General features: G+C 35.6%; 2 protein-coding genes across 3 annotated transcripts; both read right to left on the reverse strand.

Moving 5' to 3' along the window:
- Positions 1 to 144: 144 nt before the first annotated feature.
- On the reverse strand, positions 145 to 11,964 carry LOC145208903 (solute carrier organic anion transporter family member 4A1-like). Its single transcript, XM_080079152.1, has 14 exons — positions 11,775 to 11,964; positions 9,521 to 9,652; positions 8,741 to 9,019; positions 8,275 to 8,390; positions 7,823 to 7,916; positions 7,473 to 7,561; positions 6,987 to 7,098; positions 5,002 to 5,174; positions 4,386 to 4,547; positions 3,532 to 3,710; positions 2,868 to 3,029; positions 2,755 to 2,808; positions 2,126 to 2,296; positions 145 to 1,725 (listed from the first exon to the last, which is right to left on the reverse strand). The coding sequence occupies exons 1-14, from the start codon at positions 11,864 to 11,866 to the stop codon at positions 1,612 to 1,614; spliced, it is 1,929 nt and encodes a 642-aa protein (XP_079935278.1). The 5' UTR covers positions 11,867 to 11,964; the 3' UTR covers positions 145 to 1,611.
- Positions 11,965 to 17,040: 5,076 nt separating this feature from the next.
- LOC145238760 (solute carrier organic anion transporter family member 4A1-like) lies at positions 17,041 to 27,192 on the reverse strand. 2 transcript variants are annotated; one of them, XM_080102025.1, is made up of 14 exons: positions 26,947 to 27,192; positions 25,842 to 25,976; positions 25,091 to 25,366; positions 24,724 to 24,839; positions 24,202 to 24,295; positions 23,520 to 23,608; positions 22,704 to 22,821; positions 22,088 to 22,263; positions 21,083 to 21,244; positions 19,708 to 19,886; positions 18,929 to 19,090; positions 18,784 to 18,837; positions 18,163 to 18,330; positions 17,041 to 17,760 (listed from the first exon to the last, which is right to left on the reverse strand). In XM_080102025.1, exons 1-14 carry the CDS (start codon positions 27,033 to 27,035, stop codon positions 17,653 to 17,655), a joined length of 1,926 nt encoding a protein of 641 aa, XP_079958151.1. In that variant the 5' UTR covers positions 27,036 to 27,192; the 3' UTR covers positions 17,041 to 17,652. The 2 variants fall into 2 exon arrangements, with proteins under 2 accessions (XP_079958151.1, XP_079958159.1); XM_080102033.1 differs by lacking the exon at positions 26,947 to 27,192 and adding an exon at positions 26,070 to 26,401.
- Positions 27,193 to 27,624: the final 432 nt, after the last annotated feature.

The raw sequence follows: 27,624 nt of genomic DNA on the forward strand, positions 1-27,624 counted from the left end.
GATTTACTGGATAGACATATGACTAGTAATGATCTTCACATTACTGTAGCATGCCTTTTTGACATGCACAGTTGAATAAGCGAGTAAATTTATTAATACGATTCTTAACGCTTGCTGCATAGAGCCGACATGATCCACAAAAGATCAATTTAGTTCTTGTCTTTTATTCTGGTTACGCAACACACATCAAGTCTCAATTATCTCAAGGAAAGGATACGATGGAAACAGACAAAGATCAACGATAAAGCACTGGCTTTTAAACTGATACTCGTTTTTCTTGCGATCACTGCAAAACAGTACCTTCTTTTACTCACATCAGTTATTAGTTTGTTTTAAGTTAAACGCTTACAAAGAAATGCAGCACTGCAATGGATTGCACAACTAGTCGAAACACCGCGGTTGACCCAACAGCCCATCTTATGGTCAGGCTGTTGGAACATATCAGGAAAACGGGAACATGTAACAGTGTGAGAACAACAACACTGAATATGTACTTCCAACAGTTACTGAATCATGAGAACGCATGGAACAGTAAAGTTACACCGCTCAATACCATATGTCATAAAAGCAGCATATAACTTCCATGGAAAGAAAAGTCATGCTTGCAAAGTTAAAACTTCCATTACTTAATGCTTAGCCAAATCAAACTGCCAAAATGATGGTTTAAAAGCACGTGACCGCTACAAAAGCTATTTGAAACTGAAATACTCTGAAAAAAGGAAAGGGCAATAAACTTCGAAAATCGGGTCAAAATTTCGGGTTTTTGATTCCGGTTTAAATCGGTCTGATGGTTCGGTAGGAGGCTAAAACCGACTAGAACCAGTTTGAAACTGGAATACTCCGGCGAAAACCCACCCAAAACCGGATTTTTCTTTAATTTATTGACCCCCAAAATCGAAAAAAAGTGAACGGCTTCAGGCTTAGTGTTTCTTCGAAAATCGGGTCAAAATTTTTGGCTTTCGATTCCGGTTTAAACCGGTTTGGAGGTTCGGTAGGAGGCTAAATCCGGCTAGAACCAGTTTGAAACTGGAATACTCCAGCAGAAGCTCACCCCCAAAAAATGGAATTTTCAGGCAAAATCCTACCCAAACCGGATGTTTTCTTGTACTTGTACGATTCAAAAAATATCCAAAACGTAAACATAACCTTGTCAAAGATTTTCGTCCCTGGTTTTATCAAGGAATAATATTGCGTTGAGCACCAAGAACATGCGCTAACAAATATGAAAAAAGTACAGTGAATATCTGGGTGGTGGTGATGAAACCATAAAACGTAAAAAATACATCGTAAATATACTAACACACGTGTGTCTTTGATTTTTTGTTAAATCAATCATTCTAGCAGCATAACAATTACGTTTGAAACGTTACTTAAACGTTTCCTCCAAAACTTAGTATTTCAGCTTATTTATCATTCCCGGTAAGTTCAAATAACATGAAAATAGGAAATGATTCAAAAACTGTTTTTGTAAATCAAAGTTTTCAAATGAAAGTTTTTCCGCTTAAAACTTAATCCTCGCCGCTTTTCTTTCGTTCTCTGATTTGATTTTGCCTTTTTCTCTTTTCTCTCTTTCACTTTAATTCTACCAGCATTCAATTCTTGGTTTTAATATTATGGTTCGGGAATCGATGTTTTCGACGCATTTCCAACAGGTGTCGTTGTGGTTCCGATTTTAGGAGCTTTGTACAGCAACATGCTTATGACGTAACAAGCAATTCCACTCATCTGAAAATCAAAATGTTGGTTTTAATTTATTTAGAATGTCTATGTTGTCAAACCCAGAATATTCTTTTGTTTTGTTTTACACAAAGAATAGTAATTGGGTCATATTTAAATGACGACTCAAACTTTGATACTGTGCAAAAAAGTATCTTTGTCACATTTGTGTAGCGATCATTAAATTTTAACAAAAGTGTTTCCATCTATGAGGTAGACAAGCACCAATAAGTACAACGATTGATAATGAAGTTAAAAATATCGCCAGAAAAATTGATAAGAGGTTGGTATCTGTGACTTGTTTTATAGGCACACAGCTGAATCAGATGCTTTTATATATAACCTTTGTCAGTCAAGGTCCTATTTTCTACTTAAAGTTTGTGATACAAATTTTATTAATGTAACTTACTTTGTGAAACAAAATTACCAAGAAGAGATAGAAAGACATCTCATCAGTGAAATACATCCTGCAGGAAGATCCCTCACCAGGTTCTGACCTCCAAACGGAACAGGCTTGATCCAAGACTTGCCCAACTATTATAGGGATTGGAATTCCTCCTATTGCCCGGTTCAACATCCACTGCAAAAAACATCAAAAGCTAAGATCCCGGTTTAATTTCGTCTGATGCTATTTAAGTGTAGGTAAATTAGTAAAAAAGACCGTGTTGAAGGCTACTTGGTGGAGTCTCCATTTATTTGCTGGCAGAAAATGATAATTTATAGTCAAAATTATAGTGAATTATAGTTATAGTGTACATATGGATTGCAAGGCATTCAACAAACTTTAAAAAAATAGCGTTTGTTATCATTATAATCCATAAAATAGTAATCCATAAAAATAAAACTGTATTCTGTTATCCAATCCATACAATTACTTCCCTACAAATTGACGGAATCCCATATATCCAGCAAACTTATCAACCAACCGCTGAACGTTTTAAATACATCAAGTTTTAACCAGGTCAATATTTTTCTGTGCGGTTTTCAATTTTCGATTTCGTGTTTCAACTTTATTTAAAGTTTTTAGTTTAAACAAACCTGAACGCCGACGGCGAGCGATCGAAAGTTAAACGGAACAATTCGCATCACAATCTGTAACAAAATTTCATCCATAATTTGCAAAAAAATTCCAACTTGACTTTAAGTCATACCTGTAAGTTTGGTGTCCAGCACATTAATGTGGTGAAGATTAGAACAAAGAAAAAAACGAGAAATAGAGGAAGGTTGGTGCAGGTATTATTAGCGCATTTTCCCATCTTAGCTGTTCCAAGTAAAGCTTCGTTACCCGGAATGCAAGAACAGTTCACGAACGTCTAAAACCAACAAGCAATCAATATTATATTCTTGATAGCTATTAAAATAAAAAGACACTCTTTATTCTGCTAAATTACAATCCTGGTGCTTACTCTCCGAAAAGATCTATTGCAAGTTAGTGATACCGTTACATCAAAAATCTCCCACCACATAACTGCGACCATGTTTAGAAGCAAAATTAGTGGTTATCCCAAAATGAGTAAAATTTTGCATTGTTTTCTAAAACATTCGCGTTTTTGGCAGGTAACTCCCGAAATCGTGTTATAATAAAAATGGATCTTTGTTTGCAAATAAAGCAAGCATTGGCCAACTTTTTGTTTGTTCTACGATTTTGTTGTGTTATTGTAAAAAGCGTGCAATTATTATCACGAAAAAGCATTTAATTGCAAATCTATGCTGTCATACTATGATATAGCTTATTTTAATCTATATTATACGTTATCACATCGTTTTGTTTTTAAACACAAACACAACCAGAGACGTAACAAAGTGTAAGCTAACCCCGTTGACGTAGTCATGACAACCGGCAAAACACGTCGAGAAGTAGGTGATGTCGTCACTTCCGCACACCGGATTATACTCATCCGTGCTGCAGCTGCAAGGGTGGTTGCATGATGCGGTGAAGTTGTCCGATGATAAAGTTGTTGTGTTTAAATATGGGACAGTGGCTCCAGCGAACTCTACAGAGGCAGTTGACAGGTTTAAATAGGTCTTACGGTTGAGTCACTATCTTCTGCGCAGACAAACTAGACCGGTGTTACGTGTGACGTTGTCGCAGCAGTTAAACCAAAAAACTTCGGACGATTCGAGTATTTTTTGAGAACAACACAACTCTGGTCACTTGAGAAAAACTCTTAAAATAAGAAGATTAACCATCGAATCAATTCGTGTAATTTCGAAAGTCAAACTCGACTCGAACCGGCTCAAATCAGTTTAAATAACTTTTACATGAACTCGGCTTATTTTTTTGAGTCACTAGACGAAGGACTTGACTTAATGAAGTTAAACTTATTTATTTTGTTCAAATCAAAGATGTAACGAGGTTTGACTTATTTTATGTAAAGATTTTGGTGGAACTCGGCTTAACATGGTTGCTTGTAACAAATCTCTCGACTTTACTCGAGTCAGTGAATGGATCTACTTAAATTTTCAACTTAAGAAAGATAAAAGTACATCCTATATGGTTGCGATTCCTATTAATGAATTAAAACAACTGAAATTTAAAGTCAGTTTACGTTTCACACATGGTGCAACATTCCATGCTGCAAACAACAGCTTTTATATTTAAAGATAACTTAGGTAGCGAATTAAAGCTCTTTAAATAAAGCATTAGTGCACAACTAAAGTTCTCTTACTCTGGTTCGGACATCTGAGAAAGAAAATGAATCCGCAAGCAAGTGCAATGATCGTGTTGAGCAGGCAGAACCGCTGTATTCCTCTGATGTCAAGGTTTGCTTTCGACACAATCACTCCGCCTAAAATCATGCCAAGTGCACCAGAACTGATTGTAACAGCGCCTAAAAAAACATGCTTTTCTCCTAAATTGTAAATATACGTGTGATGAATTGTACACTTTTCTATCTTGGCACACAAAAAATCGTTTAAACACAAATTTTACGGTTAAATTTTGGTATGTTTGCGCCAAACTGAATGTCAACAAATGCCAAAACATAATTTAGGATGTTAAAATAAAACAAAGTCCAATGTTATAAGGGTCAGCCTTAATGATCATTTTTAAAAATCTGACGGGAAAGTTACAAAACAACAACAGATAATTGAACTTATATTAATCTTGTCTTTAACGGATAAAACAGTAGTTAACATTTTGAGAATCAGGCTATTTTAACCCATTTCTTTTTTACCACATTTTGTAGTTTGACAGAACGTTTATGCGACCAGATAGTAAAATGCCGGGTAAATGTGGTACAAAAAATAAGAAAACGCTGTATATACTACACGCGTGTCACTTACCTAGATATACAGACGCCTCCGTGGCAGTGAGGCCGTACATAGATTCGAGAAACTTCGGTGTAAATGCGGAGAACCCGGAGACGAGCCCAAGGTCAAGTGCGTTTGCCATCGCGGTGAATATGAAGGGAGCGTTCCGAAGGAGAACAGCCAGTGCGCTTGGAAAGCTTTTAAGGCTGTAATAAAAAAAAACTTTTGTTTGTTACATACGAAAAGCGAAATGGGGTACAAAATCATTATATTGGAACGAAAATGTGTGTAGAAAATTCTGCAGTTGAATGTGCACGACCACTAGTGCTTGACCTCAAGTCTGCTTTTTGCTTAACAGTAATCAATCAATCAATCACTGTTTTATTTGTTTCAACGCCAAAATATGAATAAGACAGATGACATAAATGTAAACATGTAAAATAGGGATTGAAACAAAAGGGTGCAGCTGGAGCCACAATTGGCTATTTTGAAAAGCTGACCCTATCTATTTGTTTTTGGTGAATGGTTGTAAAAAGAAACACAAGAAGAGAAAAAAACAAAACAAGCACTGCGTTATAAGTGTTTTTCTTGAAAATGCATCAAATAAATAACATGAATCTTTGTGAAAATACGGCTGTAGAAATGTGTTCGCATTTCTTCGGGCAGTAATTTCACGCTTGTCTGGCGGGGGTAATTAGTGAACGGTATTTGCGTTGCACAAGTAATTAAGACCATAACACCCCGTGGAATGTAAATAATGCACCTCTGTGGTTGCGTTTATACTGTCTTATGTCTGGATTACAAACGGTATAATATTATGGATCGGTTGTCCTTGTGGACCAAGCGACATGCTTTGGTAGAGTTAACCTGAGCAAGGCAACCTGAATATGACGTGAAACCGACATCAATACGAAAATATATCCGTACAGAAATGTACTACGGTCGTCAACAAGATTTGAAATTGTTTTATGCGAAATCGTACATCTAAAAAATCCCGACATTACTACTTCACAAACAGCTCACGTATATTCTATTTTTAGCAAAGCTGTAAAGTGTTAACCACAAACATCGTGTGCGACCTGACATCAAACAAATTCCTTTTTTTAATACCGATTGAACAACACGCCGCCTTAGGCCAAAAAACACCAACAACGAAATTATACAACAGTTCCTCTACCTGATTTGTAGCGATTTTCAATAAGGTTGTCCTAGTGACGTTAATTTTTTCAAATTGAAAAAACTATAACAAACAATAGGAAATTTCTGTTTTAACAAAGTAATATATAGGCTGCTGACAGGCATAACATCAACTTTATAGAGCTCTTCTGGCAATTGTATTTTATACCGACATTTCGACGTCCTACAGGTCGCCTTCATTAGGGTAGATGCCCAATTAATGTGTTTTCGTTGCGTTGCGACGTGCTTGCGTTTAATTCCTTTATTTCCTGTATAAGACGTCGAAACGTCGGTACAAAAATAAAATCTATATAGTTAACAATGTTATATCGGGTTGTTTATAATTATGAATCCAACCAACAACTTATATTGTGGTTTGTGGGTTGACAAAGGTGTAAATGTTTACGCCTTCCAAGAAACGTTTGCACATTTGATTAAGGCGTAATCGTCGGGTTATAATCCAATGTCTTATGGCCCGGGGTTATCATTTTGACAATTCTGGTGCGAAAATATTATTTAATGGCAAAAAGTTTTGAGAAAGTCACTTTAATGTGCGAAGAAATCGGTTCAGCAAATTGAGATTGGAATCTACAGGTCAACAAAAATAGTTGCTTTTTCGTCATTTTTCACGCGCCAAACCATCGTACATTTATCTTTTTCAAATTTGTCGAAAATAACAAAATTTTAATGTTCTGACTAGTTTTGTTGTCATATTTTGGTTTAAATACTTTTTTCCCTATAATTAGACAAATCTTTTGTGTATAACACTCTTGACTGACTTTGGAGTAATTAATGAAAAAGACTCAATTCGGGCCTTGTAATGTAACAAACTAGTATTTAACCTTGTATCTTCCTGTCCGTTGTTGTCTGTGTTATTGTCATGTACTTGTGTTCCTCTGTTGTTCCTCACACTCTCCGTACCGGGAAGGTCACGAGGAAACATTAACATCGGAACTACAAAAAAACGCACACTCTGTTTTGACTGTACTTCAGCACGAAACAATTAAACAACACGGTAATTTAAAGTTTACCAAATCATTCAAGAATACAGTGCTTATACATGACCACCTGTGCCTCGTTTCAACATTTGGGTAATCCAGTCGCCTTATCAACGTTTTTGAAATAGTGACAACGTGGTAAAAAAAATTACAACGCTTCATACTTTATGCCACTTGTTTCCATCTACATTCCTAAATCAATCTTACAATCTTTAGAAAGCTAAAGGTGAGGATTTTTGTACGAATTTAATGACCTGTTTTTGTGGTACACAATTTTTGAAAAACAGTGTGTTAAAATATAATTGGACGAAGTTGTGGTTATTTAAATACCTGCAAGAGTAATCAGAAGCGCTCCAGAAATTAGAAATCCCAACCACCACGCTCCGACCCAAGATGGATGAGTGTCGTTTAATCCGGAACTATAGCGTATTTAAATAATATTTTGTTTATTATGAACTCATTGTTAAAATGGGGTGAAGCGTGTTAAAAGGCCCAGCATTTAAAATATTGTCATTACATGAGAAAATTTTAAATTAAAAAATCAGTAATGCATCTATCGTGGTAAATAAATTGCAGAAGTTTTTTTTCAATAACTGAAGATATTCACAATAAATTTGACGAAACATACGAAATATCCAGCAATGTTCTAAAGACGATATTTTTATTGTAATAGAACTTACGACATTCCGATGTCAGTGTACAATTGCAGAGTATAACCTCCGAGGATGTAACCGCCTGCTGGACCCAATGCACTGGCACAAGCATAATAAATACCTGAAAATACAAGTGGAAAATTAATATCAAATGGAAAAGTTTGACTTCCTGGTGAATGTTTTGTATTATGAAACTCTTTTACAGCAAACGTTTTTACTACTGAATTGATTGTGTATGAAAAAATATCTTTTTTTGAAAATTACCAATCACAGTAGGCCTACGCCAAACTATTTGAAAGTAACAAAAAGTATGTTTTATTAACTGTATATTTGTTTTGTTGGCAAACGTTCCGTAGAACTAACAAAAGAAGTCCAACTGTTTTGTACATTACACTTGACCTATTTTTAAGAACGAAAATAAGTTCTTGTACTGGCTACGTTTAAGTTACAGCGTGTTTAAGTAAAGCCCAAATTCTCACCGTGGTACACTGACGACGCCTGCTGAGGAACGTTCTCGTCCAAATACGTCAGACCCAACGTGTAAAGTGATGACGTACCAACTCCGTTCATTACTTGGGCGAGAATAAAAACAAATCTAAAAAGATTTTTTTGCACAATCAGGCTTCAACCATCTCAGTTTTACAAGAAATGTTGAATCGTTTTAATACTAAACTCCATGCCTAATTTAAATGTATTATTGGTTGATATATAAACTAAAGTTTTAGATACACAAAGTACCGACTAGATTACTTTTCTAAAAAAATATTGCAATCCATTTAGTATAAAACGTAGAAATGCGTACATTTGACTCTAAATCGCTGGAAATTAAGTGTTTGGTAAAGTAAACTAAAGAAGATTTAAACTTATTGTTAAAAGTTAGTATTTTTTGCTAACATTTGCCCATTTGGGTTTCTGCTTATGCAAAAAAATGCAAGATGTACTTACAAATAAATGTGTAACGCTGAAACTTCTCCGGCGATCTTCACGTGGTCTTCCACACACAAAAATTGCGATTCGTTTATGCTTGTTACGTCATAGGAGGGTGCCGCGAAGTGGGGTATAGTGAAGACAAAGCACCCCAATCCCATAAGAACGATACCCCAGCCGACCCATAAGGGTTTGTGACCCTTTCCACCCATGTACGTCACAAAGGGAATCGCGAGCAACGACGCGAAGTTGTATGAGCTGACAATGAATCCAGAATCTCTGCTTCGTAAACCGAATCTGGAAAGGAACAGGAATTAAAGCCAATTTTTGTCATTTTATCGTGTGTTTTTTTATCGGGGAAGATTTTATTGATAATTCTTTTATTTATTGGAAACAAAATTGTTTGCTTATACAATGTTGTACAACTTTATAAAATATAAAGAAAAATAATTATAATTATCTAAATTTACCCTTTGGTTTGCGACATGAAGTTTATCAGAGCAAACAATAGCAAAACGTTTAAAACAAAATTTTATAGTAATTTTAGATAAAACGTCATTCAGAAGTAAAATATGTTTTTTTCGGTAGTTTTAGAGAGATGTGGTATCTAAGATGAATATATTCATACTGGGAGCGTCCCTGAAGCGTCCATGCAGACCAGCGAGCACGGGTTACTGATTCCCACATGCCCTGGCGTAGTTTGATTTATGAGATTTGGTAGAGACGTTTGTGACATTTGCCGCGCGTTTAGAAATACATAACCCTATCACTAAAATAAATAATTAATTGCACAGTCACCTTTTCTCCAACGTAGTGATGACGACATTAACAAGTCCACTGATGACGAATCCTTGAAGAAACCCGATCGCACTCAACACTGCCAGGGCGAACTGTGGAGTAGCGAAACACCGCATAAACTTGAAGATGTACCTGGCAAGAAAACGGTTTTCGTCAGCAATTTTTTATTTACTTATTATTTTTCAATTTATTATTGTAATTTTAAATTAGTTAAACAAAAGTGGCAATTCTGATATTATACAAATACTTTTCATTCTCAGTAATTATTAAAAAGGTGTTAATTTTGACACGACACATAACTTGACCATCTCACAAAATAACCCTTTTCGTTTGAATAACCTGAGAAATATACTCAACTTTTTGCATTTACAAACCCTGGGCCGGAAACAAGCTCAGCAAAGCATCAGCGAGGGCCCAGTATGTGTTTATTTTGTAAATTTAAAGAGATAGCGATTGCGGTCTTTATCGCGGTATATAACTGGACCACTAGTTCCCCCCAGGGCGAAAAACATAGGTTGATATTCCACAAGTATGACGCGTATATAGTCACGTTTGTAATTTAATGTAAAATTACGTGAGTCAAACATAAAAACATATTTTATGCATGAGATATAAGCAATGTATGTTTAAAATATAAAATCTTATTGTTAAGTTGTAGGATCAGCCACATATGTAAACATTTTGACGGCTAATGCGTAAATAGTTTTGGGTAACTTTTCACCGACACACAATACTTTTTCTCTTGTGATTAAGACCGCACTTAATTTTATGCAGCACCTAATGGATCAAAAAACACAATCCGTCTCAAAAAGAGGGGGCATAATGAGAGTTTGACAATTTTCTCAAATAAATTTGAAATTAAAATAGTTTAGTTCTGTTTTGACCTTTGCAACTTATTATTGTATTTGCCGGTATCACGCTTTTGATTTATAAATTCCCGTAATTTTCACGTCCGGATAAATGTCCCAAACATAGCTCTTAGGTAAGAAAATCGCGTACGTCATGAAAAGGAAATGGTCATTAAAAGATTGCAGTGGTTTTCTTGGACTTTACATATCAAGACATTTTTACAAGTTTTAGGACAGTTTTTGGTTTAAAATTTATGCCAAAAATATGTTTTGACCTTATCAACGTCATAATTCCAATTCGATTTCATAAATTTATGTTTTATTTCCGGTTAGTGTTAAAAGCCGGGGTCGAATCTATCCGCTTTAATCGACTAGTTTGGCCCAGACAGAATTGCGCAAAAGTTATTTCTGTTTCTTGTGATGTCACGTATCTATTTGGCACCAACTAATGCATTTCAACCGTTGCAATGTCAGAACCTAGTTTAAAATCTCACAACAGTACAGAAAAGCAATAACATGCCTTTGATATACAGCGAAAAATTTGCAAAGCATTTAAACGTAAAATCCTATGATAGTTTAACTTAATTGCTAAAACATTTTTTAGTAATTTCTAGTTAATTTATCATTAACAGGTTGTACTTTCATACGAATTGAATTATGTTAAAAAGTTAGGAAGGGTTGACGCAAAAATGCGGTCAAGAATTTGTGATATAATCTGTGTTTATATTCTGACTGATATTTCTGCCTAATCCGAGAATCACATTCGTTACTTTCAGCGACGACATTTTTTGATTTCTTGTGAAAATCGAAGCGCGTTTTGCCATTGACTTCTTTTTTGAAGTTGTTCGGTTCGGGTTCAGGATAAATAGGCTTCTTCAGGCGTGACTTTACACCTGGCCGCATTTGTATCGTAAATACTCCTTGGTAAATTGAATTTCATGCCCAATGTGGTTGTTTTATAGGCCCGTTACGACTATGATTTAAAGCGACACACTTTTACACATTCTACAAATTTGAAAACTGACAACTGAACTTGGGGGATTTCTTGTAGTGACCGAAGCGAATCTTGCCATTGTCTACTTTGAGTATAAAATCAGAAATACATTTTTCGGGTTAGGGTACGCAATTAACTTTTAAATAATCAGACTTGAATCGGGCCTTACTTTGCAATCGAAGTTTGCATAGTAATTTGATCTTAAGAAATCGAATTTCGGACCCATATTGCCCGCTGACACTTTCACACGTTCTACAGATGTAAACGCTGTGTGGTTTTAGCAAACAGGTTTTTAATACCACAGCTGTCGCATCAAAGAATGTCGTTTCCATATTTCGCCTTAGGTTAATTCCACTTCAAAATAACACCTGGAAATTATAAACATCATGACATATGCGTAATATCTACGTACCTTTTTGGCTTACAGCAGCATCCGTAACTATACTGTAGCCCGCATCCGGTTTCAGATTCTCTGCAAATCTGTTCGCTTGACGTCAAAACCATTTTCCCACGGTACCAAAATATTTTTATTTTTACAAATTGTTTATTTCGCTTAGTTATCTGTTAACAGCAGTTTCATACCCAACATTTATCAATTAACTATTTGAAAAATAAGGAAAGGAAAGTTAGATTTAAGACAGTTTTGTATTGTCAAATTAATCAACAAAACGCAATAATAAATATATATATTTATATATTGTGTATTATCACAATCAGTTTTGTAACAAAACTGTTAAAATATTTGAAAAGCGAAACTGTTTGCAAATAAATGTACATTACAATATATGTATGACTGATCTAACTTTACCAGTGTAAATCCTGTTGTGTATAAATCCCGCTGTACGTGATACAGATAAAGGATCCTATCAATGGCATTACTGGCTCCTTAATTAAACGCAGCTGCAACGACTTAATGAGCACAAACATATACCGTTGTAAAGTTAATAAAACAAATGTCGGGTAATTACTGTAGTTTTATGAGCCACGTGGTTCATAAAAAACTGCGTTCGGACGTCAGCAGCTTTTTATTGTCCCAATTGCAAGGTAAATAATTAAATTTTCACTCCGACTCGCCACAGCATAAAGCGTTTCCGTTTTTAACTGCACCTTATGTTCAAGCCAGTGGTATTGTCATAACGGAAGTTTGAAGTTACATGCATGTTTGACATTTTGTTGCAATATTGAATGCAAATTTATATCTATATATGCTAACGTTGAAAAAATGGAACCTACAACAGAATTTGTTTTATCAATTTAATTCCAAATACATTAAAAATTAGGTCACCCCAACAACGAAATTTATACCACACGTGTTATAACGTAAAGATACTTATTCATTGTCGCTATCTATTGACCAGATAACGTGTCGTAATAATAATCTTTTTTTGAATAAAAATCTGCATTAGAAGTGATACGAGTTAACGAAGAGGTAAACGTTGTTTAATCAGAACTAACCTACAGCATAATGTCCCTTGGTTTGATCCTGTTATATTAAGCACATGTTTGTTACGTAAACCCACTAAACAAGTGCCTAGCCTTTTGACAGATGTTACTATACAATAATTCACGTTTTTACATATAAATCCATAATAAGTATGAGGTAACGAATAGCTTAAGTGGCTTGTTTGCTTGGTTCACCTATAGTATAGGTCCTATACTGAACAAGATTTATCACTTAAACATACTGAACAGGTGCCTGACCTCTTGACAAACGTAACCGTATAATAATCCACGTTTTTGCATGTAAACCAACATTACAACTGTGAAGTAACAAACGACAGTTCACTTGAGTTCTGTTCGACTCCGCAAAAGAGGAAATTTCAAAACCACAAGCGTGTCATAAAACTAAATCTAATCTCTACGACTACAAGCATTACAAAGGTGCGCTGTGATAATCTCACACTTACATGAACCTGCTCGTTTGCTATGCTGCCAGACACACGCAAAGCGCTGCGTTTATAAATAGACGCTCGCCTTTTTTCACACACGAAGCTGCGAATGTTCACAACAAGCTAAAAACGTCACAAATGAATCTGGTATTTTGGGGCGGGAATCTTTTTCGTGCAGTTAGCGCCGTTGAAAATGGTCGTGACCTCAAGAAAACATCAACAAGGGTCTAAAATCTGTTTATTTGTGAAGGTTTAATCATGATACGTGATGCCTTCAACTTGAGTGGACGAATATTATTTTCCCCGGAGGCAAGTGTACAGGTCAACTATGTTTGTTTTATTACGGCCACGTGCATTGAATCATATCCGCAAATTATGAAAAACAGACAGTGAGATATCAAATGACAATCAATTGTGACTACCTCTGACGTATTCGGAACACCAGGTTGTAAAATATTGGTGTGAAGTTGAAGATTACTAATATGTAACTAATTAGATGAATCAGTTGTATTGGTCCCCAGCACAACATTTTAGCTATAGTGCGTTTGGTTTTGAATACAAACCAAATCATTTTCACCCCAGAACCACATAATGTTCACAATGAACTTTGAAAAACCGTGAAATACGAGCCCACGGTTGTTCCAATGACTGCTTTTATTTATAAGTCTGAAAAACTTAATTGTAACTTTAGTCCAACAATTTGAACTGCAAGAATTTCTGCGACCAATTAAGATAATTTTCACATGCGAGGCACAGATTAGAATTGGGTTTGAGGCAAAGTAGCTGTTCCCGCTACACCTGCCGGCGGAACCAAACAAGCAAGAAAATGACCAGTGCTACTACTGCTAAGCTGTTGCTCAACCGGGATTAAAAGTTCATTAAGGTGTAGAAAAATAGAGAAGACATAGGTAACACTATTTCAAGGTTCCTGCGTAATTATAGCACTAACAAGCCTTGCATAATATCACAAACTCATAAGTTCTACAAACATGTTTCAATTAAATAATCGAACTGAAATTTGATCCACATTAGGATACAGATATCGGTTAAATTATCAGTTTCGGATTACTAAACCCGTTATCAGATGTATTTAAACTTGTAAAGTGAGGGTTCCTCGTTTCACCTGTCGCATTTTGCACCTTTACGCACCTGGGAAATTTTTTTTGACTGAAATTACGGTTTCAGGTTCTACATCTGAATCACTAATGTAAAAAGTGAGACGGTTGTGAAAAATAGAAAAAGCCAAAAATCGTGGCAATCAAATACTTAAATCATTAGCTTCTTTTAGTTTAATGGTCCTCAGCTTTCTAGGAGGCCTTAAGTTTGATTTGTTCTCAAACATTTTTTTTTAAATTTAACACGTTGCAACACAATTGCTTTAAATCCCTGGGTAATTGGTGTTCCGGTTTGTGGAACCCTTTGTGGAAACCGAGGTCTGTGAGTTCGTTCTAAAAAATCCAGAATGCTTAAAAGGCAAAACATATTCATTTTAAACTTTGTTTGTCAAGGAACGTTTAGGTAAATTTGACCGTTACTGCAAAAAGTTCGCGAACCTCTCGTTCAGTTACCATAACAAACGTAACATACATCGCAGCTCGTATTAGGATATCGTTACCGGAAAGGCGTATGTATATTAGGAACATGTTTAGTGCATAAAATTTCCGAGATATGTGACGTCACGGTATTTTGCAATCACATTTTGGCGCAAGCATCATGACATCATTTTCATGTTCGTTTGTGTCGGCGTCCTTTGATTTTCGCACGCCAGGAAAGTGGTTCGTGTCAGAAATTGCGATTCGGTCTCATGCTTGGTGCTAAATTTTAAGTTATAATGGGAAACGTTGGTCGTTGTGTCTGAAGACATTTGTCAAAATCGACCGTACAAGTCTTTACTTTGAACAAACAGATTGTCATTTACAAAGCACTTTTAATGAGGCCTCTATATTTGTACGTGCTATTTTCGATGGAACAAACTTTTCTCTAGAATAAAGATAGCTTAGAAATTGATATGTGTTTGCAAACTCTTTTTTCCCACTAAAATCACAGCACAACGAAAATGTTTTAGGCTCTATTAAACAAGATAAAACAGTTTTGTTTCTACTTCTATGTACTTTTACCGTAGTATATCATTTTAAACTTGTAAGTTAGGCTAAACGAAAAGTAAATTTAGTTTTCTAATCTGATTATAAACAATAGAAAACATGGCACAACTAATTTAAATCAGCCCCAATACATGTATTGATCATTCTTGATACTAGTCATGAAATTGTAGCGAGACACTTCTAATCAAGGGTGTTCAACACTGGGCCTGGGGTCTAAATTTATGTTTTCATTATTTTAAAATAACCCTCTCAGGGTGATTAAAATTGTTGTTTCGAAATAGAAACGGAATATGGAATTAATTTTTTACATGATATGATACCAGCAATAAATAGAAAACGGTGTTTCTCAAATATACGCCAACAATTTCGGGCAACAACCATGTTTAGTTTGTGTATCACTGTTCACAGAAAGCGGCCGTTTTATTAATATTGAGTTTGACTTGGGGTTATATGGAGTGTAACTTGTTTACGCAAGACCTGCTATACTAAACACTTATTACCCATCCACTGAAGCTACAAAATCTAAACGTCTGTTGTTCGACATTCATAATGCATAAGTCCTAATGAGAAAAGCACTGAAGGAGCGGAGAGTTTAAATCACAAACGCGTGTCTTTTACTGATAAGTCCCAAACAGCTCGATTGCAGATCGGATTAAAATTTTACTTCGAGCATTAGGTCAAGTTAATTCGATGATTTTTGTTGTTGACAATCAAGCAGTTGCAAAGCAGACCAGTTTCAACAATTGTCTTCGGCGTTAGTGAGTATTGCAACTGCCATGTGAATTTTAAATCAAATACTTTTTGAGAATAGATGACTAGTGGCTTCTGTTTAGAAGTTTAAGAAGTATTTGCGCAATTGTAAAACTTATTAAACCAAAATTCATTAATTCACTAAAGTAATATGATTTAATATAACAATATGACTCGGAAATAGCCAGCGCCTATTGGTGTTTCCAACAATTCAGATACTTTCCAACATTTGGCAAATTTACATTTTCATAAAGCTGGGAGGTTGTTGCCAATTACCCATTTCTCTTCACCAAGCGCTATTATTTACTACGGGCGTCGACAACACCTTGAACACCGCGTGTCAATTTACTTGTGATGTCAAAGTGTTGTAAGGTTCGCGTGCCAACAATTTTGTGCGTAATGGTGCTTTGTTTTTTGATTAAAAAGAATACCATGGAAAGCAGAGAGATTCGTACTTATGTGTTTTAAACCAGTGCTCTTCAACCGGTGTGCACGGTGCACCCTAGGGTGCACCAAAATATGCATGGGGTGCACCAGTACGAAGGGGTATACAAGGGTGCATCACAAACTTTTAATGAACCATTAATATTTGACTGCCAGGATATTAGAAAAAAGATGTATGTTTCAAATGATGTGAGCCAAGGTAAACTTTTTTAATGTTTTATCCCCGTGTCCAAGTTTGATAGTGTCTGCGTTACAGTCGGGTTATATTAGGACATCGAGTTTAAGCTTTTTCTCCTGTGTTTTACAGAAAATTCGCGAACATATGCTTGGAGTATTGGTAGCAATTCAAGCAATTTTTGCGAGCTCTGCTCGGTTTGATTGACATGATGATACGCATAATGATTTTTAATATCGCTTTTATCTCAGTTAACCTTTTTAAGTAAACAGGGTGCATGAGTTCGTCACAACAACTTTAAGGCTTCACCAAGCCAAAAAAGGTTGAAGAGCACTGTTTTAAACAACAATAAAATCATGGCAAAATAAATACAACTCATCCAACAGTAAAAATTTAAATTGACAAGTACTTAAACATGAACTAGCAAATCGTTAGCGTGCCTTGCCGACTCCTGCGTTGTTGTGTTGCTAACCACGCACAACCGATCCTATGGAAAAGCGAAATTTTATTACTTAGAATACTGACTGTGTTTTAAAGAACCTTAGTTTTTGGGTGTCACTTATAGTTTACAAAGTTAAACTTTGCCTAAGAGCAACTAATGTTTGAAAATTTGCATGGCCAAGCACGTCCACGTAATAAACAATGAGACAAGATTGGCAAGCCAATATACTCAACCAGTGTTTTTTTAAGGTGTTTTGTTTTTTCTCCAGCGGTTTCCCAAAATTCCCGTTTAAGCAAATATGGCTATTTTTTGGTATTTAAATGAAACACTTGCGGCCTCTTAAAACCACTTAGCGGTTACCCAAACCAAACCTTAAAAAAACCCTGTACTCAACTATACTTAACACAAAAACATGGCTTAGCTTTATCTTTTTCGAAAAAAAAATGTTCTTTGAATTCTCGCTGGAAAATTCAATGTTCAGATTGGATTCAACTGTCGAGAGTCGGTGAGGTTTCTGCTGAGTCAGCAGAATTTGGTTTTGATTTTGGAGGTTTGTAAAACAGATGGTCGAACCCGTAACAAGTAAGAGTGATAATCTGAAGGAAAAATAAACAAAATTAATTTCAGTGGGTGTAATTATTGGTTAGGTAGGGTTTGAGAACATAATTCCCGATAAAAAATGTCCAGGTCTTGAAAAATTCAAACAAATCAACCAAATTTTTAAATGTATTTCGCCCTGTTGCCCGAAACTAAAATAACAAACGAAACATACGAAACATCATACGAAACAAACAGGAAGGTGGTAAACTTGCTAAATCTTGTGAATATGTGAGTACACAAATATTTTAATATGGGATAAATGCAGTGGAACCTTACTTAAAAATATACTACACTAATAAACGTAAAAAATATACTACACTAATAAACGTAAAAAATATACTACACTAATAAAAATCTTATACTCCTGAATAAAATATATGCGTGTAAAGTAAACTTGCCTTGCAGCCCAATAGAATTAGAAAAAGATACAAAGACATTTGGTTGGAGGAGTAGAGCCGACAAGAAGCTGTTTTCCCCATTTTCGTGCTCCATACGATACAAGAATAATCAAGAACTCTGCCAACGATTATTGGGAATGGAAAACCAATGCAACGATTGAACACCCACTGAAGAAAAAAAAAATGTAGTCATTTAGCAATAAGTTTCATTGCAAAACACTGCAATGTAAAATTACAAATAAAAATTAATTTTACAAATATAGTTTAGTAAGTTGCAATAAACGTTTCTAGCGTTTCGTTCGATTGCAAACAAAGCCTACAATAGTTTATTATGGTAATAAAAGTAGTAAGTATATCAAAAGCATAAATCAGCCGTCATGAGCCATTATCAAAACGACTGAAAACAGCATGGTACTTTTTACCTATTGCTAGTATATTCTTGTTAGACTTTGAAAACGTGTTCAGTATTTAAAAATAAAACAGTCTTATACTAAACAAGTAATACTGAAAGCGCGACAACGATGCTTGTAGGAAACAACATTTTTGAAAACGTTTTTGCAATACTTATAATGTTCTACAAAACGTTTGTTTAGTAATAGTTTATAGAAATCATACACGAACCTGGAAACCCACAGCTACTGATCTTTGATTGAACGGCACGACTCTTAAAATAATCTGCAAAATATCTCTATTATATAACGACCTTAACTTTGTACGTGCAATGTCACACAAACTACATAAAGTCAATCAATAACGTTCCAGTTACCTGTAATGTTGGTGTTAAGCTCATTAATGTGAACAACATCAGAACGAAGAACGTGCAGAGGAATATTGGGAGGCCATTACATTGTTTACCACCACATTTTCCCTTTCTAGACGTAGCGAACTGATTAGTTGTTGATAAAATGCAAGAACAGTCTGTGTACGTCTGCAGATTAAAGAATAAGTTGTCATTTATTGAACAGAAGCAATTGATATTTATGTCGTGGAAGTATTATAAACATTTTTAAAATTGAAAACAAAACGGAACAATTTTTTTTACGCATTGTGTCGTGTTATTGTTAAGTTCAAAGAACAGTAGAAATACCAATGTGCATAAAAAAGCTGCCGGACTTGACTATAAAAAATGCTTTATAATAAAGTATTATAATATTACATATAATAATATTATAAACAATATTATACTATAAAATACTATTATAATAAAGTGCTTTTCCGTTGATTTTTTTCAATATGGCTTGGAGCTTTTCGAAAAAAAAATGAAAGAAAACGTTAATTAAAATTGTTCTGTACCCTGACATTTTAGTAACTGCAATTTAAACTTCTACTGCCACAATAACAAAATATTTGTAAAACGAAAACATGTTACCGAGCAAAGTGATAAACTTTAGAAACGCATTCAAAAAACGAATCTTATCAACCAATTTAAATTGCCTTTTCGATTATTATTGTTTAATATTTAAAGCCAGCGGAACTAAGTTGTCTATTTAAACGATGTTGACCTTGTTTAACAGTTGTCAAAAGACAGTCGACAAGTATTCTCACCTGGTTTAGACTTCCTGTGCAGCCTGCAAAACAAGGTGAAAAATATGTGACAGAATTTTCCCCACACACTGGACTGTAGTGGTCGGTTGTACAGTGGCAAAGAGAATTGCAAGTAGAAGAAAAATCATGCGATGAAACAATAGATTGCTCTGGGTAAAAAACGGTTGCTCCTGCGAAATCTGCAAAACCATGGGTCGCGTTACAGAGGCATAGCATACGTAACTGAACAATACAAATGCCTAATAAAAAATAAAATTGAATAGTCCAAAATTATTCCCTCAAAACTTTTACATTCCGGTCGCCTAAGTCAAGCCACTAACACAACTGTTTACATCGGAAACGTTTACCAATTACCGCTAATGGATGCAATGAGTCCTGGCGCGAATAGGTTTGAAAGAGATGTGGTGACTAAGTTATAAGTTTGTTTGATTTATACACCTCACACTAATCCAATTAGCCCAAAACATGAGCGTTTTTTTCCCAGAAATTTGTGTAAAGCGTCATTGCTCTTTGCGCCACCAATCGGTATTTCGCAACTTGTCTTCTGAAGCCGAAAATTCAAACAAACGTAAGAACTCGCATTGCACAAAGTTTGCTATGTACCGATTAGTGGCGCAAAGAGCATTTGCAAATATTGTAAACCAAATTGTATCAGAATGCTGATGGTAAGGGCTATTCCAGTATGGGTAGGGTTTGGTAATAAAAATAACTACAAAACCATCTTACAAAACTTTGCTGCCAACGATAAATTTAGTTCCTTACCCTATCCCAGCCCAACTGAAAATTTAAACAACTGTGCTCTTTACCTCATCTTTTGGGATTTATAATAATAATATCAATAAAACCAACTTATAAACTTGGTCCCTAACCCTATCCTAGTTTTTTTTTAGTTTTTTTATTATTTCTATTTTTTTCACGGGGTTCGAACCCAGGACACTCCCGGGGACGAATCCCGATCAAGGTTTTTTCTGTCTGTATATGGGTCAGGCGCGCTAGACCATTCGGCCAAGTTCTCACTGTGAAGTCAAATAACTGTGCTTTTTACGCCATCTACCGGTATGTGGCAAACTTTGTTTGTGGGAGCCCTTATGTTAGTAATTTAACCTATGTAGGCACCAAAAGATACGAAAACAAAAATTCGGCAACCGTTTTTTGGTCTGTGGACCGTTTAAAAACTGAAACGTTATCGCGGGCCGGCCTTCAAACAACAACAATTGTTCAGCAATCAAATTTTATCACAGCTTATATTAGTTATATCTTTGGATTCGGCAATACAGCCGTACAAAAATGTTTCAAAGCATTTACAACCCCGTAACTTACTGAAACCCCTCCATCCCTGGCACCTCGGATAGGTTTTAGTCACAACGTTGCTTACCTGCGGTGGGACATCGTATCAAAAACCCAAAGCTGCATACTAGGGCAATTAGAGTATTAAGGAAACAAAACTTGATCATTCCTCGAACTCGTAGACGAGCTTTGGTCACAACAACTCCGCCTGTGATTAAACCAGCAGTTGATCCAATGATTGACACGAATGCTGAAAAACATAACACACTGCAATTCACAAAATATATCGAGTTAAGACATAGATGAATAGTAGGGATCAGCCCTGAAGCGTTCATGCAGACCAGCGATCACGGCACACTCATATAGAAATCAAAGTACGTCAGGCCGATTGAAGGCGTTATACCGAATCAGTCGGTCACCAAGCATTCACCATACGTAGCTCAGTTGGAAGAGGGCAAGTCCCACTGCTGGCTAGATTTTTCTAGCTTGGGCCTTGCAATATGGTGAATGTTTGACCGGTTGAATCGGTAGAACGCCTTCAAAGGACCTGGCATACTATGGAAAATATATCGAGAAAATGTTTTGGCAATGATGGGGCAACAACTGTACACGGTCAGAATAAAAAAAAATTAAACTTTCAACATATGTTAAGACAAATTGCCCGACATAAATTTGTCCGATTATGTTTTGCAAATTTCAGGAAAAAAACAGTAAATGTTAATTCATTTTGGTTTGTTTGCTTTTTGGAAAAAAATCGGATAGACGAAACAAAATGTAATGATCAACATATATGTAACTTAGCTAAAACAAAAACGTACAGCCATAGTGGGTAAAGGTTAGAATCAACTCGACCCTAAATCGGAGTGGATTAATTTTTAATAAAAGTTGAATTAAATTAATCGACCTAATTCTATTCAAATATTTTGTAATTTTTATGAATAATATACAATGAATGTCAGTTTATTTTTGTTTTTTAAATTTTGGTAACTGCGTTGACTCAAGTGCGTTAAAAAGGTTTTTCAACAAGTGTGAAAAAAGTCCTGACTTTATTACAATCCATAGATTTGCCCTGTTCAAATATACACTGACTTACCTATCACAATTGAGGCTTGCGTAGCTGTCAATCCGTACATGGTTTCCAGGTATTTTGGCACATAAGCTGAAAACCCAACGATCAATCCATAATCGAAAGCATAAGCAAGTGCACTGAAGATTAGAGGCGCATTCCGCAATAAATTCGAGTTCGTTAAAATCAGATCTTTGATGCCTCTAAACATGAACGATCTAGTGTTGTTTTTACGTTATAGTAGGGAAAAAATATTTATAAGCTTGGTTCTCAACTGGGTGTTTCCTCAAATGCTCTATTTGTTCATGCGTAACCGAATCGCACATCACGTTACGTGCCCTTTTCTATTTTTAACTTGTCTTCTCTCGTTTTGGTGTCAGCTGTTCGATATGTGGCCCGGAAAGATTCCCGTCGGGGGTTCGAATCCAACAGCAGGCTAGAGTTTTTTAGGCTACGCCTTTTCATATGAGATAGTTTGGTTACTGGCTGATTCGGTACAGTCCTTAAATGGGCCTAGCCGCCTAGCGTAATATGATGACATAAATGGAGGACGGATTTAAGTCGTAAGATTTTAACAGTAACATGGCCAGCAGTTATATAAGTTACCAATAAAATTTACTCAAAACAACCCAATAAAACTAACTTTTTGTGGTGGTTGTCAGAGTGAAGATTTTCTGCCGAACGTTGTACTTCAGTTTCTCTCGCTAAAGTGTCGCCATCTAGACGTCCAGGCATCTTCTTTGGGAGCATCAGGAGTGGAACTGGAAAACGAAAAATAGGTTTAATACCTGCACTCTTAAACTTCTCCCCGAAAATGGTGGTTGATCCTTACAACAGACGATGAGGCGTATTTGGTTTACTAAATTTTATAAACGTGCTGGTCTAACTCTATTACATGTGGAATTACAAATGACTTTGCTATAATGATATCAGCAGATGAAGAGAAATATGGTGGTTTTAAATTTTTTTTTTATCATTGATTGAATTGAAACAAGCTATTTTAAGTATAATGGTGAAAATAACGGCCCAAATAGACGTAAAAAGCGACATGCTTTATTGTTCAAACATTTCGGCAAATGCTCATTCTGCGCACCTTTTTATCTATCGTTTTTTTGCGACGCTTGTTTCGCACCTTTTTATCATTCCTTTTTGTGACTAAAGTGTATATAAACGAGTGTAACTGATGTGGCCTTCATATCACTGATGATGGCATGAGCATTTGCCGAAACGTTTAAACAATAAAGCATGTCGCTTTTTACGTCTATTTGGGCCGTTATTGTCACCATTAAACTCATGAACAGATCCGTATATAGTGTTCCAAGGCTATTTTACATTTATGAATAAATTTAACAAAAGCAGCCGAGCAAGGTTGCCAACCCAAACTTAATCACTACATGTGACGGGTACAAGTTTTGGTGTTAATCACTTCATTTTATCATGTACAATTCTCGTAGTTTACCTGCAGATATGAAAAGCAATACAGAAGCGATGATCATTCCCAACCACCAAGCTCCGACCCATGCTGGATTCGTGTTGGTTATCTTCACACTGTTTCATGTGAAAAAAGAGACAACAAAGCTGATGCCAATTGTCTTGTAACTTGAATTAGAGTTAAGTTTATTTTGCTCGGTAAATAAAATTACTACAGCGCAGTTGCTCTAAAATACTTATAAATTAGAAAATAAATATAAAGGTTTTATTGTACCCAATTCTTAGTTTGACAATATTAAAAAACAAAACAAGCAACTATTTATGATGTAGTAAATAATGTGGATTTACAGTGCCGGATTAAGGGTCTGCTGGCCTGTAGGCACATTTTATAAGTGGCCAAATCATTATCACAAAGATCATTGTTGTAACTATAACACAGGGTACCGTGCAAAAACTTGGTCACATGCCTAACTAAATAATAACTTTGCGCGTTTTTGCGATTGAAAACGCGTTAAATATTTTTTGGAGGTCAATCTTACGGAGTGGATCGCTTTCAATACACTAAATTTTTGAAAACATAACTAAATTTTATACTGATTTCAAAATGGCCTGTATTTTTGACTGGCCTGTAGGCACGTGACTACTTTGCCTAATGGTTAATCCGGCACTGTGGATTTATCAAATGAAAGTTGCGGAGTCATGTTTTGTACTTTTCTCCAATATTGGTGAATAATCCAAGAGTGAGACCGCCCAAAATATAACCAGAAGCAGGTCCAACTGAAGATTGCAGGGAATAGTAGATTGCTGAAAAAAATTAAGAAATACAAAAATTATTACAAACAAGAACCACAGGGTTCCATAGAAGGACACATGTGGATATTTTATGAAACTCTGTTTTCCCATTTTTGTGTGTCGGATTATTTTTATTTGCCCCATGGAAAGTTCGTAAAAAAGTCAAAACAATAAAAATAGTTGGGAGTAAAATAGTGTATGTGGACTTACATGTAACGTGTTTAGTTTCATCTAAGCCTGAGACTCATAAAAAGATAAAAAGCACCGCACTAAATGAAAATATTTTAAATTAAGAAATCATATTACCATAGTATGTTTTCCTTAAATCAATGGAAGACTCAGTGAAAATATAAAGAGAAAAGTAGGAATTTAAAATATATCTATTTTGCTAACTGGCTAAAATCTTTAGTGGAACTTTTGCTAAATAGAAATCATATTACCGTGATATGTTGATGACGACTTTTGTGCAACATTTTCATCAAGATACGTCATACCCAGAGTAAATATGGCTGTAGATCCAACTCCATTCAATAAATTTCCAAGCATAAACAAATACCTAAAATCAAAACAAAACCGCCGCAACAAATTATCATGAAGACCCATCTATTTGCTTAACCCCCCATTTTATCTTACCCTATACTTATAATGTTAGTCTACATCGTAATGCTGTAGAAAATAATTACAAAAAAGGGAAATAAAAAGTTACCATGAAACTTTGAGCACTAAAACTATGAAAGTAATATTCTAAACGGACAAATCTTCGTAAAAACGGTCAAACATACCACTATGAAAAAACATATCACTTACATGTAATTTTTCAACGTGGCTTCAGCATTATTCACAGTGATGTTAGCGCCACATAGTGGCTCCTCTCTCTTTGGCGTCATCGCGACGTATCGGGGGGCTGCGAAGTGGGGGATCACGAATATGAGACACCCAGTGGCGAAAATAACAATCCCCCAACCAATCCATAGTGGTTTTCGTCCTCTTCCACCATAGTACGTCACAATGGGTAGCGAGAGGAGCGAAGCAGCGTCGTAACAACTGATGATGATTGCTGATTCAGTGCTACTCAGACCAAACCTGCATATCGAATAGCATTGGTGTATACTGTATAAAATATGTAGGATCACTTGGCGTTATTACCACCGCTTGATGTACCATAACAGTACTAGTTTATAAGCGCTTGGTGGCCTTTAACATCACTTGGAGTAACAGTGTACCAAGCAATTCAAGTAAATCTGTATATTTTAGATGTACTTCTCTCCAGGTTGAAAACTACTGTCGTGTAATAGTTTCTAGTAAACAACTGTTTTGTTAAATGTACAACAGCCAGTTTCAAACATACAAAACGACGAGTGTTCTTAAAACAAACACATATCTGTAATAATTGTTGTGTTACATAGATGTCGTTAAATTTTGAAAATGCTTTTCTTAACCAAATTAGAAAAAAAACATACAAAAGGTTTAAATATTCTATACCGCTATTGAGTTAGCATTTTTTTGGCTAAACATGTTGTTGCAGCAAGAAACATGATGTTACTGATGTAGCATATACCTTTTCTCTAATGTTGTAAGCACCACACGAGTCAGGCCATGTACAGTGAAGCCTTGCAACCAGCCAGCAAAACTGAGAAAAGCCAAAGCCCATTTGGACGTTGCAAAGCGCTGAAGAGGTTTGCAGTAAAGTCCCCTGAGTACAAACACATAATTTGCTACTAAACCAACAACTTGTCAAGAAATTGTTTTTGTGACATTGTTTCGTTCTGGCCTAATAAGGACTTACCTGTAAATCAAGCATTTTCAGTAATACAATCTACTAAACAAGAATCACTTTTTAAAAATGTGCTTCGCCATATACTAACACCGAAGACCTTATACATATAGTAACCACAGTCTATCATGGACATTTCAACAATCGCTGTTGTCATCTTTAGGGTAAAGCGATTGTCGAAGTGCCTGCTTTAGAGTTTAGTCACAATACATTCAAGCACCCTTTCAGTTTTGTTTTTGTTCAAGCCACTGTTGAAATCAACCCAAGTTTGTGCCTTCCTGTCTAAGCTTTGCGCATTTATGCCACTGGTTTGAAAAGCGCTGCATGTAATCTAATCACGGCCAAAGTTTCGGCACAGGCACGGTGGTTGCGTTCGAAAAACGTAATGCGTAAAAATCTAAAGGTTGCAACACAATCATGGCAAACACATACTCAGTACGCTGTAGGCACGTTACTAGGCAACGCCGGGTAATTAATTGAATTACTTCCTTCTTTCATGACCACAGACCGCTTGTGAAGAGAGTTGCCTGTTTTGCGTGTAACAAACTGTAAGCAGGCTTGTTCAAGTTATTGTTGTTTTTACTTACCAAACCTGATTGCGGATAGCTTTTATGAGCCTAGTTGCGGCATAACTTATATTTTAACTGATTTGTTTACAAATGTGCATTTAATAGGCAATTTTGTTATGTCCTAACTGAAAAAAATAAAGTCTTTTTGTTTATTGGTTGATTTTATCTGACAATATCTCGATATCTACATATTATTTGAGTGAAACACAATCCATTACGTTGTTTACGGTCGAAAAACTGAGCCAAACAAATATATGTGCCATAATCTTCTTATTGCAGGTGTAAAGGTTCATCATAATTATGAAATCAACTCTACCAACCTCTTTGTGCCTTTGTAGCAGCAATAATCCAGAGGGAAGCCGCATCTAGTGTCTGGATCTTCCGGTATGTTATTGTTAACAGCTGACATTCTTCTTGAAATATAATCTTAACAGAGACCCATACCCATTTTTAGCAGCACTGTGTCAAACACTTGGTAACTAACAACCCATTAATTGCTTGTAATATTTTCGATAAAATTTGTAAAGAGCTTTGCGTAGATGACTAGATTCACGACCCTGTTCTAGTGTTGCTATAAAAACACAAATTGGGCTTAAATGAGGCTAAGTAATTTTCAGTTTGTCACGTATGTCCTTATTTGGGACCCAACCAGCAGCAGTTTTCTTCCTATTCAATACAATGCTTAAATACTTTATGTTAACAACCAAATTCACAAAGCGTTAATCGAAGTGTATTTAAATCAAATAACAATTCTATATTCAGGTGTTACTGTGACTATAAGATTGATCGACCTATTCTACCGAGCTTAGGGTCTTCCTGTAGCAATAACTCATTTGCGAATGCTATTTTCGGAATAAAAAACATTGTTCGTTTTACAAAACAGTAAAATGTATAGTGCCATCAACTCAACTATTTTCAAGTTCTACTCTCACTTTAATCAAGCTATACTTTTAAACTTTGATCCCCTTGTAATAATTCTCTTTTGATAAACTTACTCT

Source organism: Phallusia mammillata, chromosome 1, assembly GCF_965637545.1.
Source record: "Phallusia mammillata chromosome 1, kaPhaMamm4.hap1.1, whole genome shotgun sequence".
NCBI classification, from domain to species: domain Eukaryota; kingdom Metazoa; phylum Chordata; class Ascidiacea; order Phlebobranchia; family Ascidiidae; genus Phallusia; species Phallusia mammillata.

Coding starts and splice junctions, on each gene's coding strand:
- LOC145238760 (XM_080102025.1), bottom strand. CDS start 27,035: ATGTCAGCTGTTAACAATAACATACCGGAAGATCCAGACACTAGATGC. Junction 25,367..25,841: donor CTTACAACATTAGAGAAAAG/GTATATGCTACA, acceptor TTCGATATGCAG/GTTTGGTCTGAGTAGCACTG. Junction 23,609..24,201: donor TTCACCAATATTGGAGAAAA/GTACAAAACATG, acceptor CACATGAAACAG/TGTGAAGATAACCAACACGA.
- LOC145208903 (XM_080079152.1), bottom strand. CDS start 11,866: ATGGTTTTGACGTCAAGCGAACAGATTTGCAGAGAATCTGAAACCGGA. Junction 8,391..8,740: donor TCAGCGTTACACATTTATTT/GTAAGTACATCT, acceptor AAATCTTTTTAG/ATTTGTTTTTATTCTCGCCC. Junction 3,030..3,531: donor GTCATGACTACGTCAACGGG/GTTAGCTTACAC, acceptor TGTTGGTTTTAG/ACGTTCGTGAACTGTTCTTG.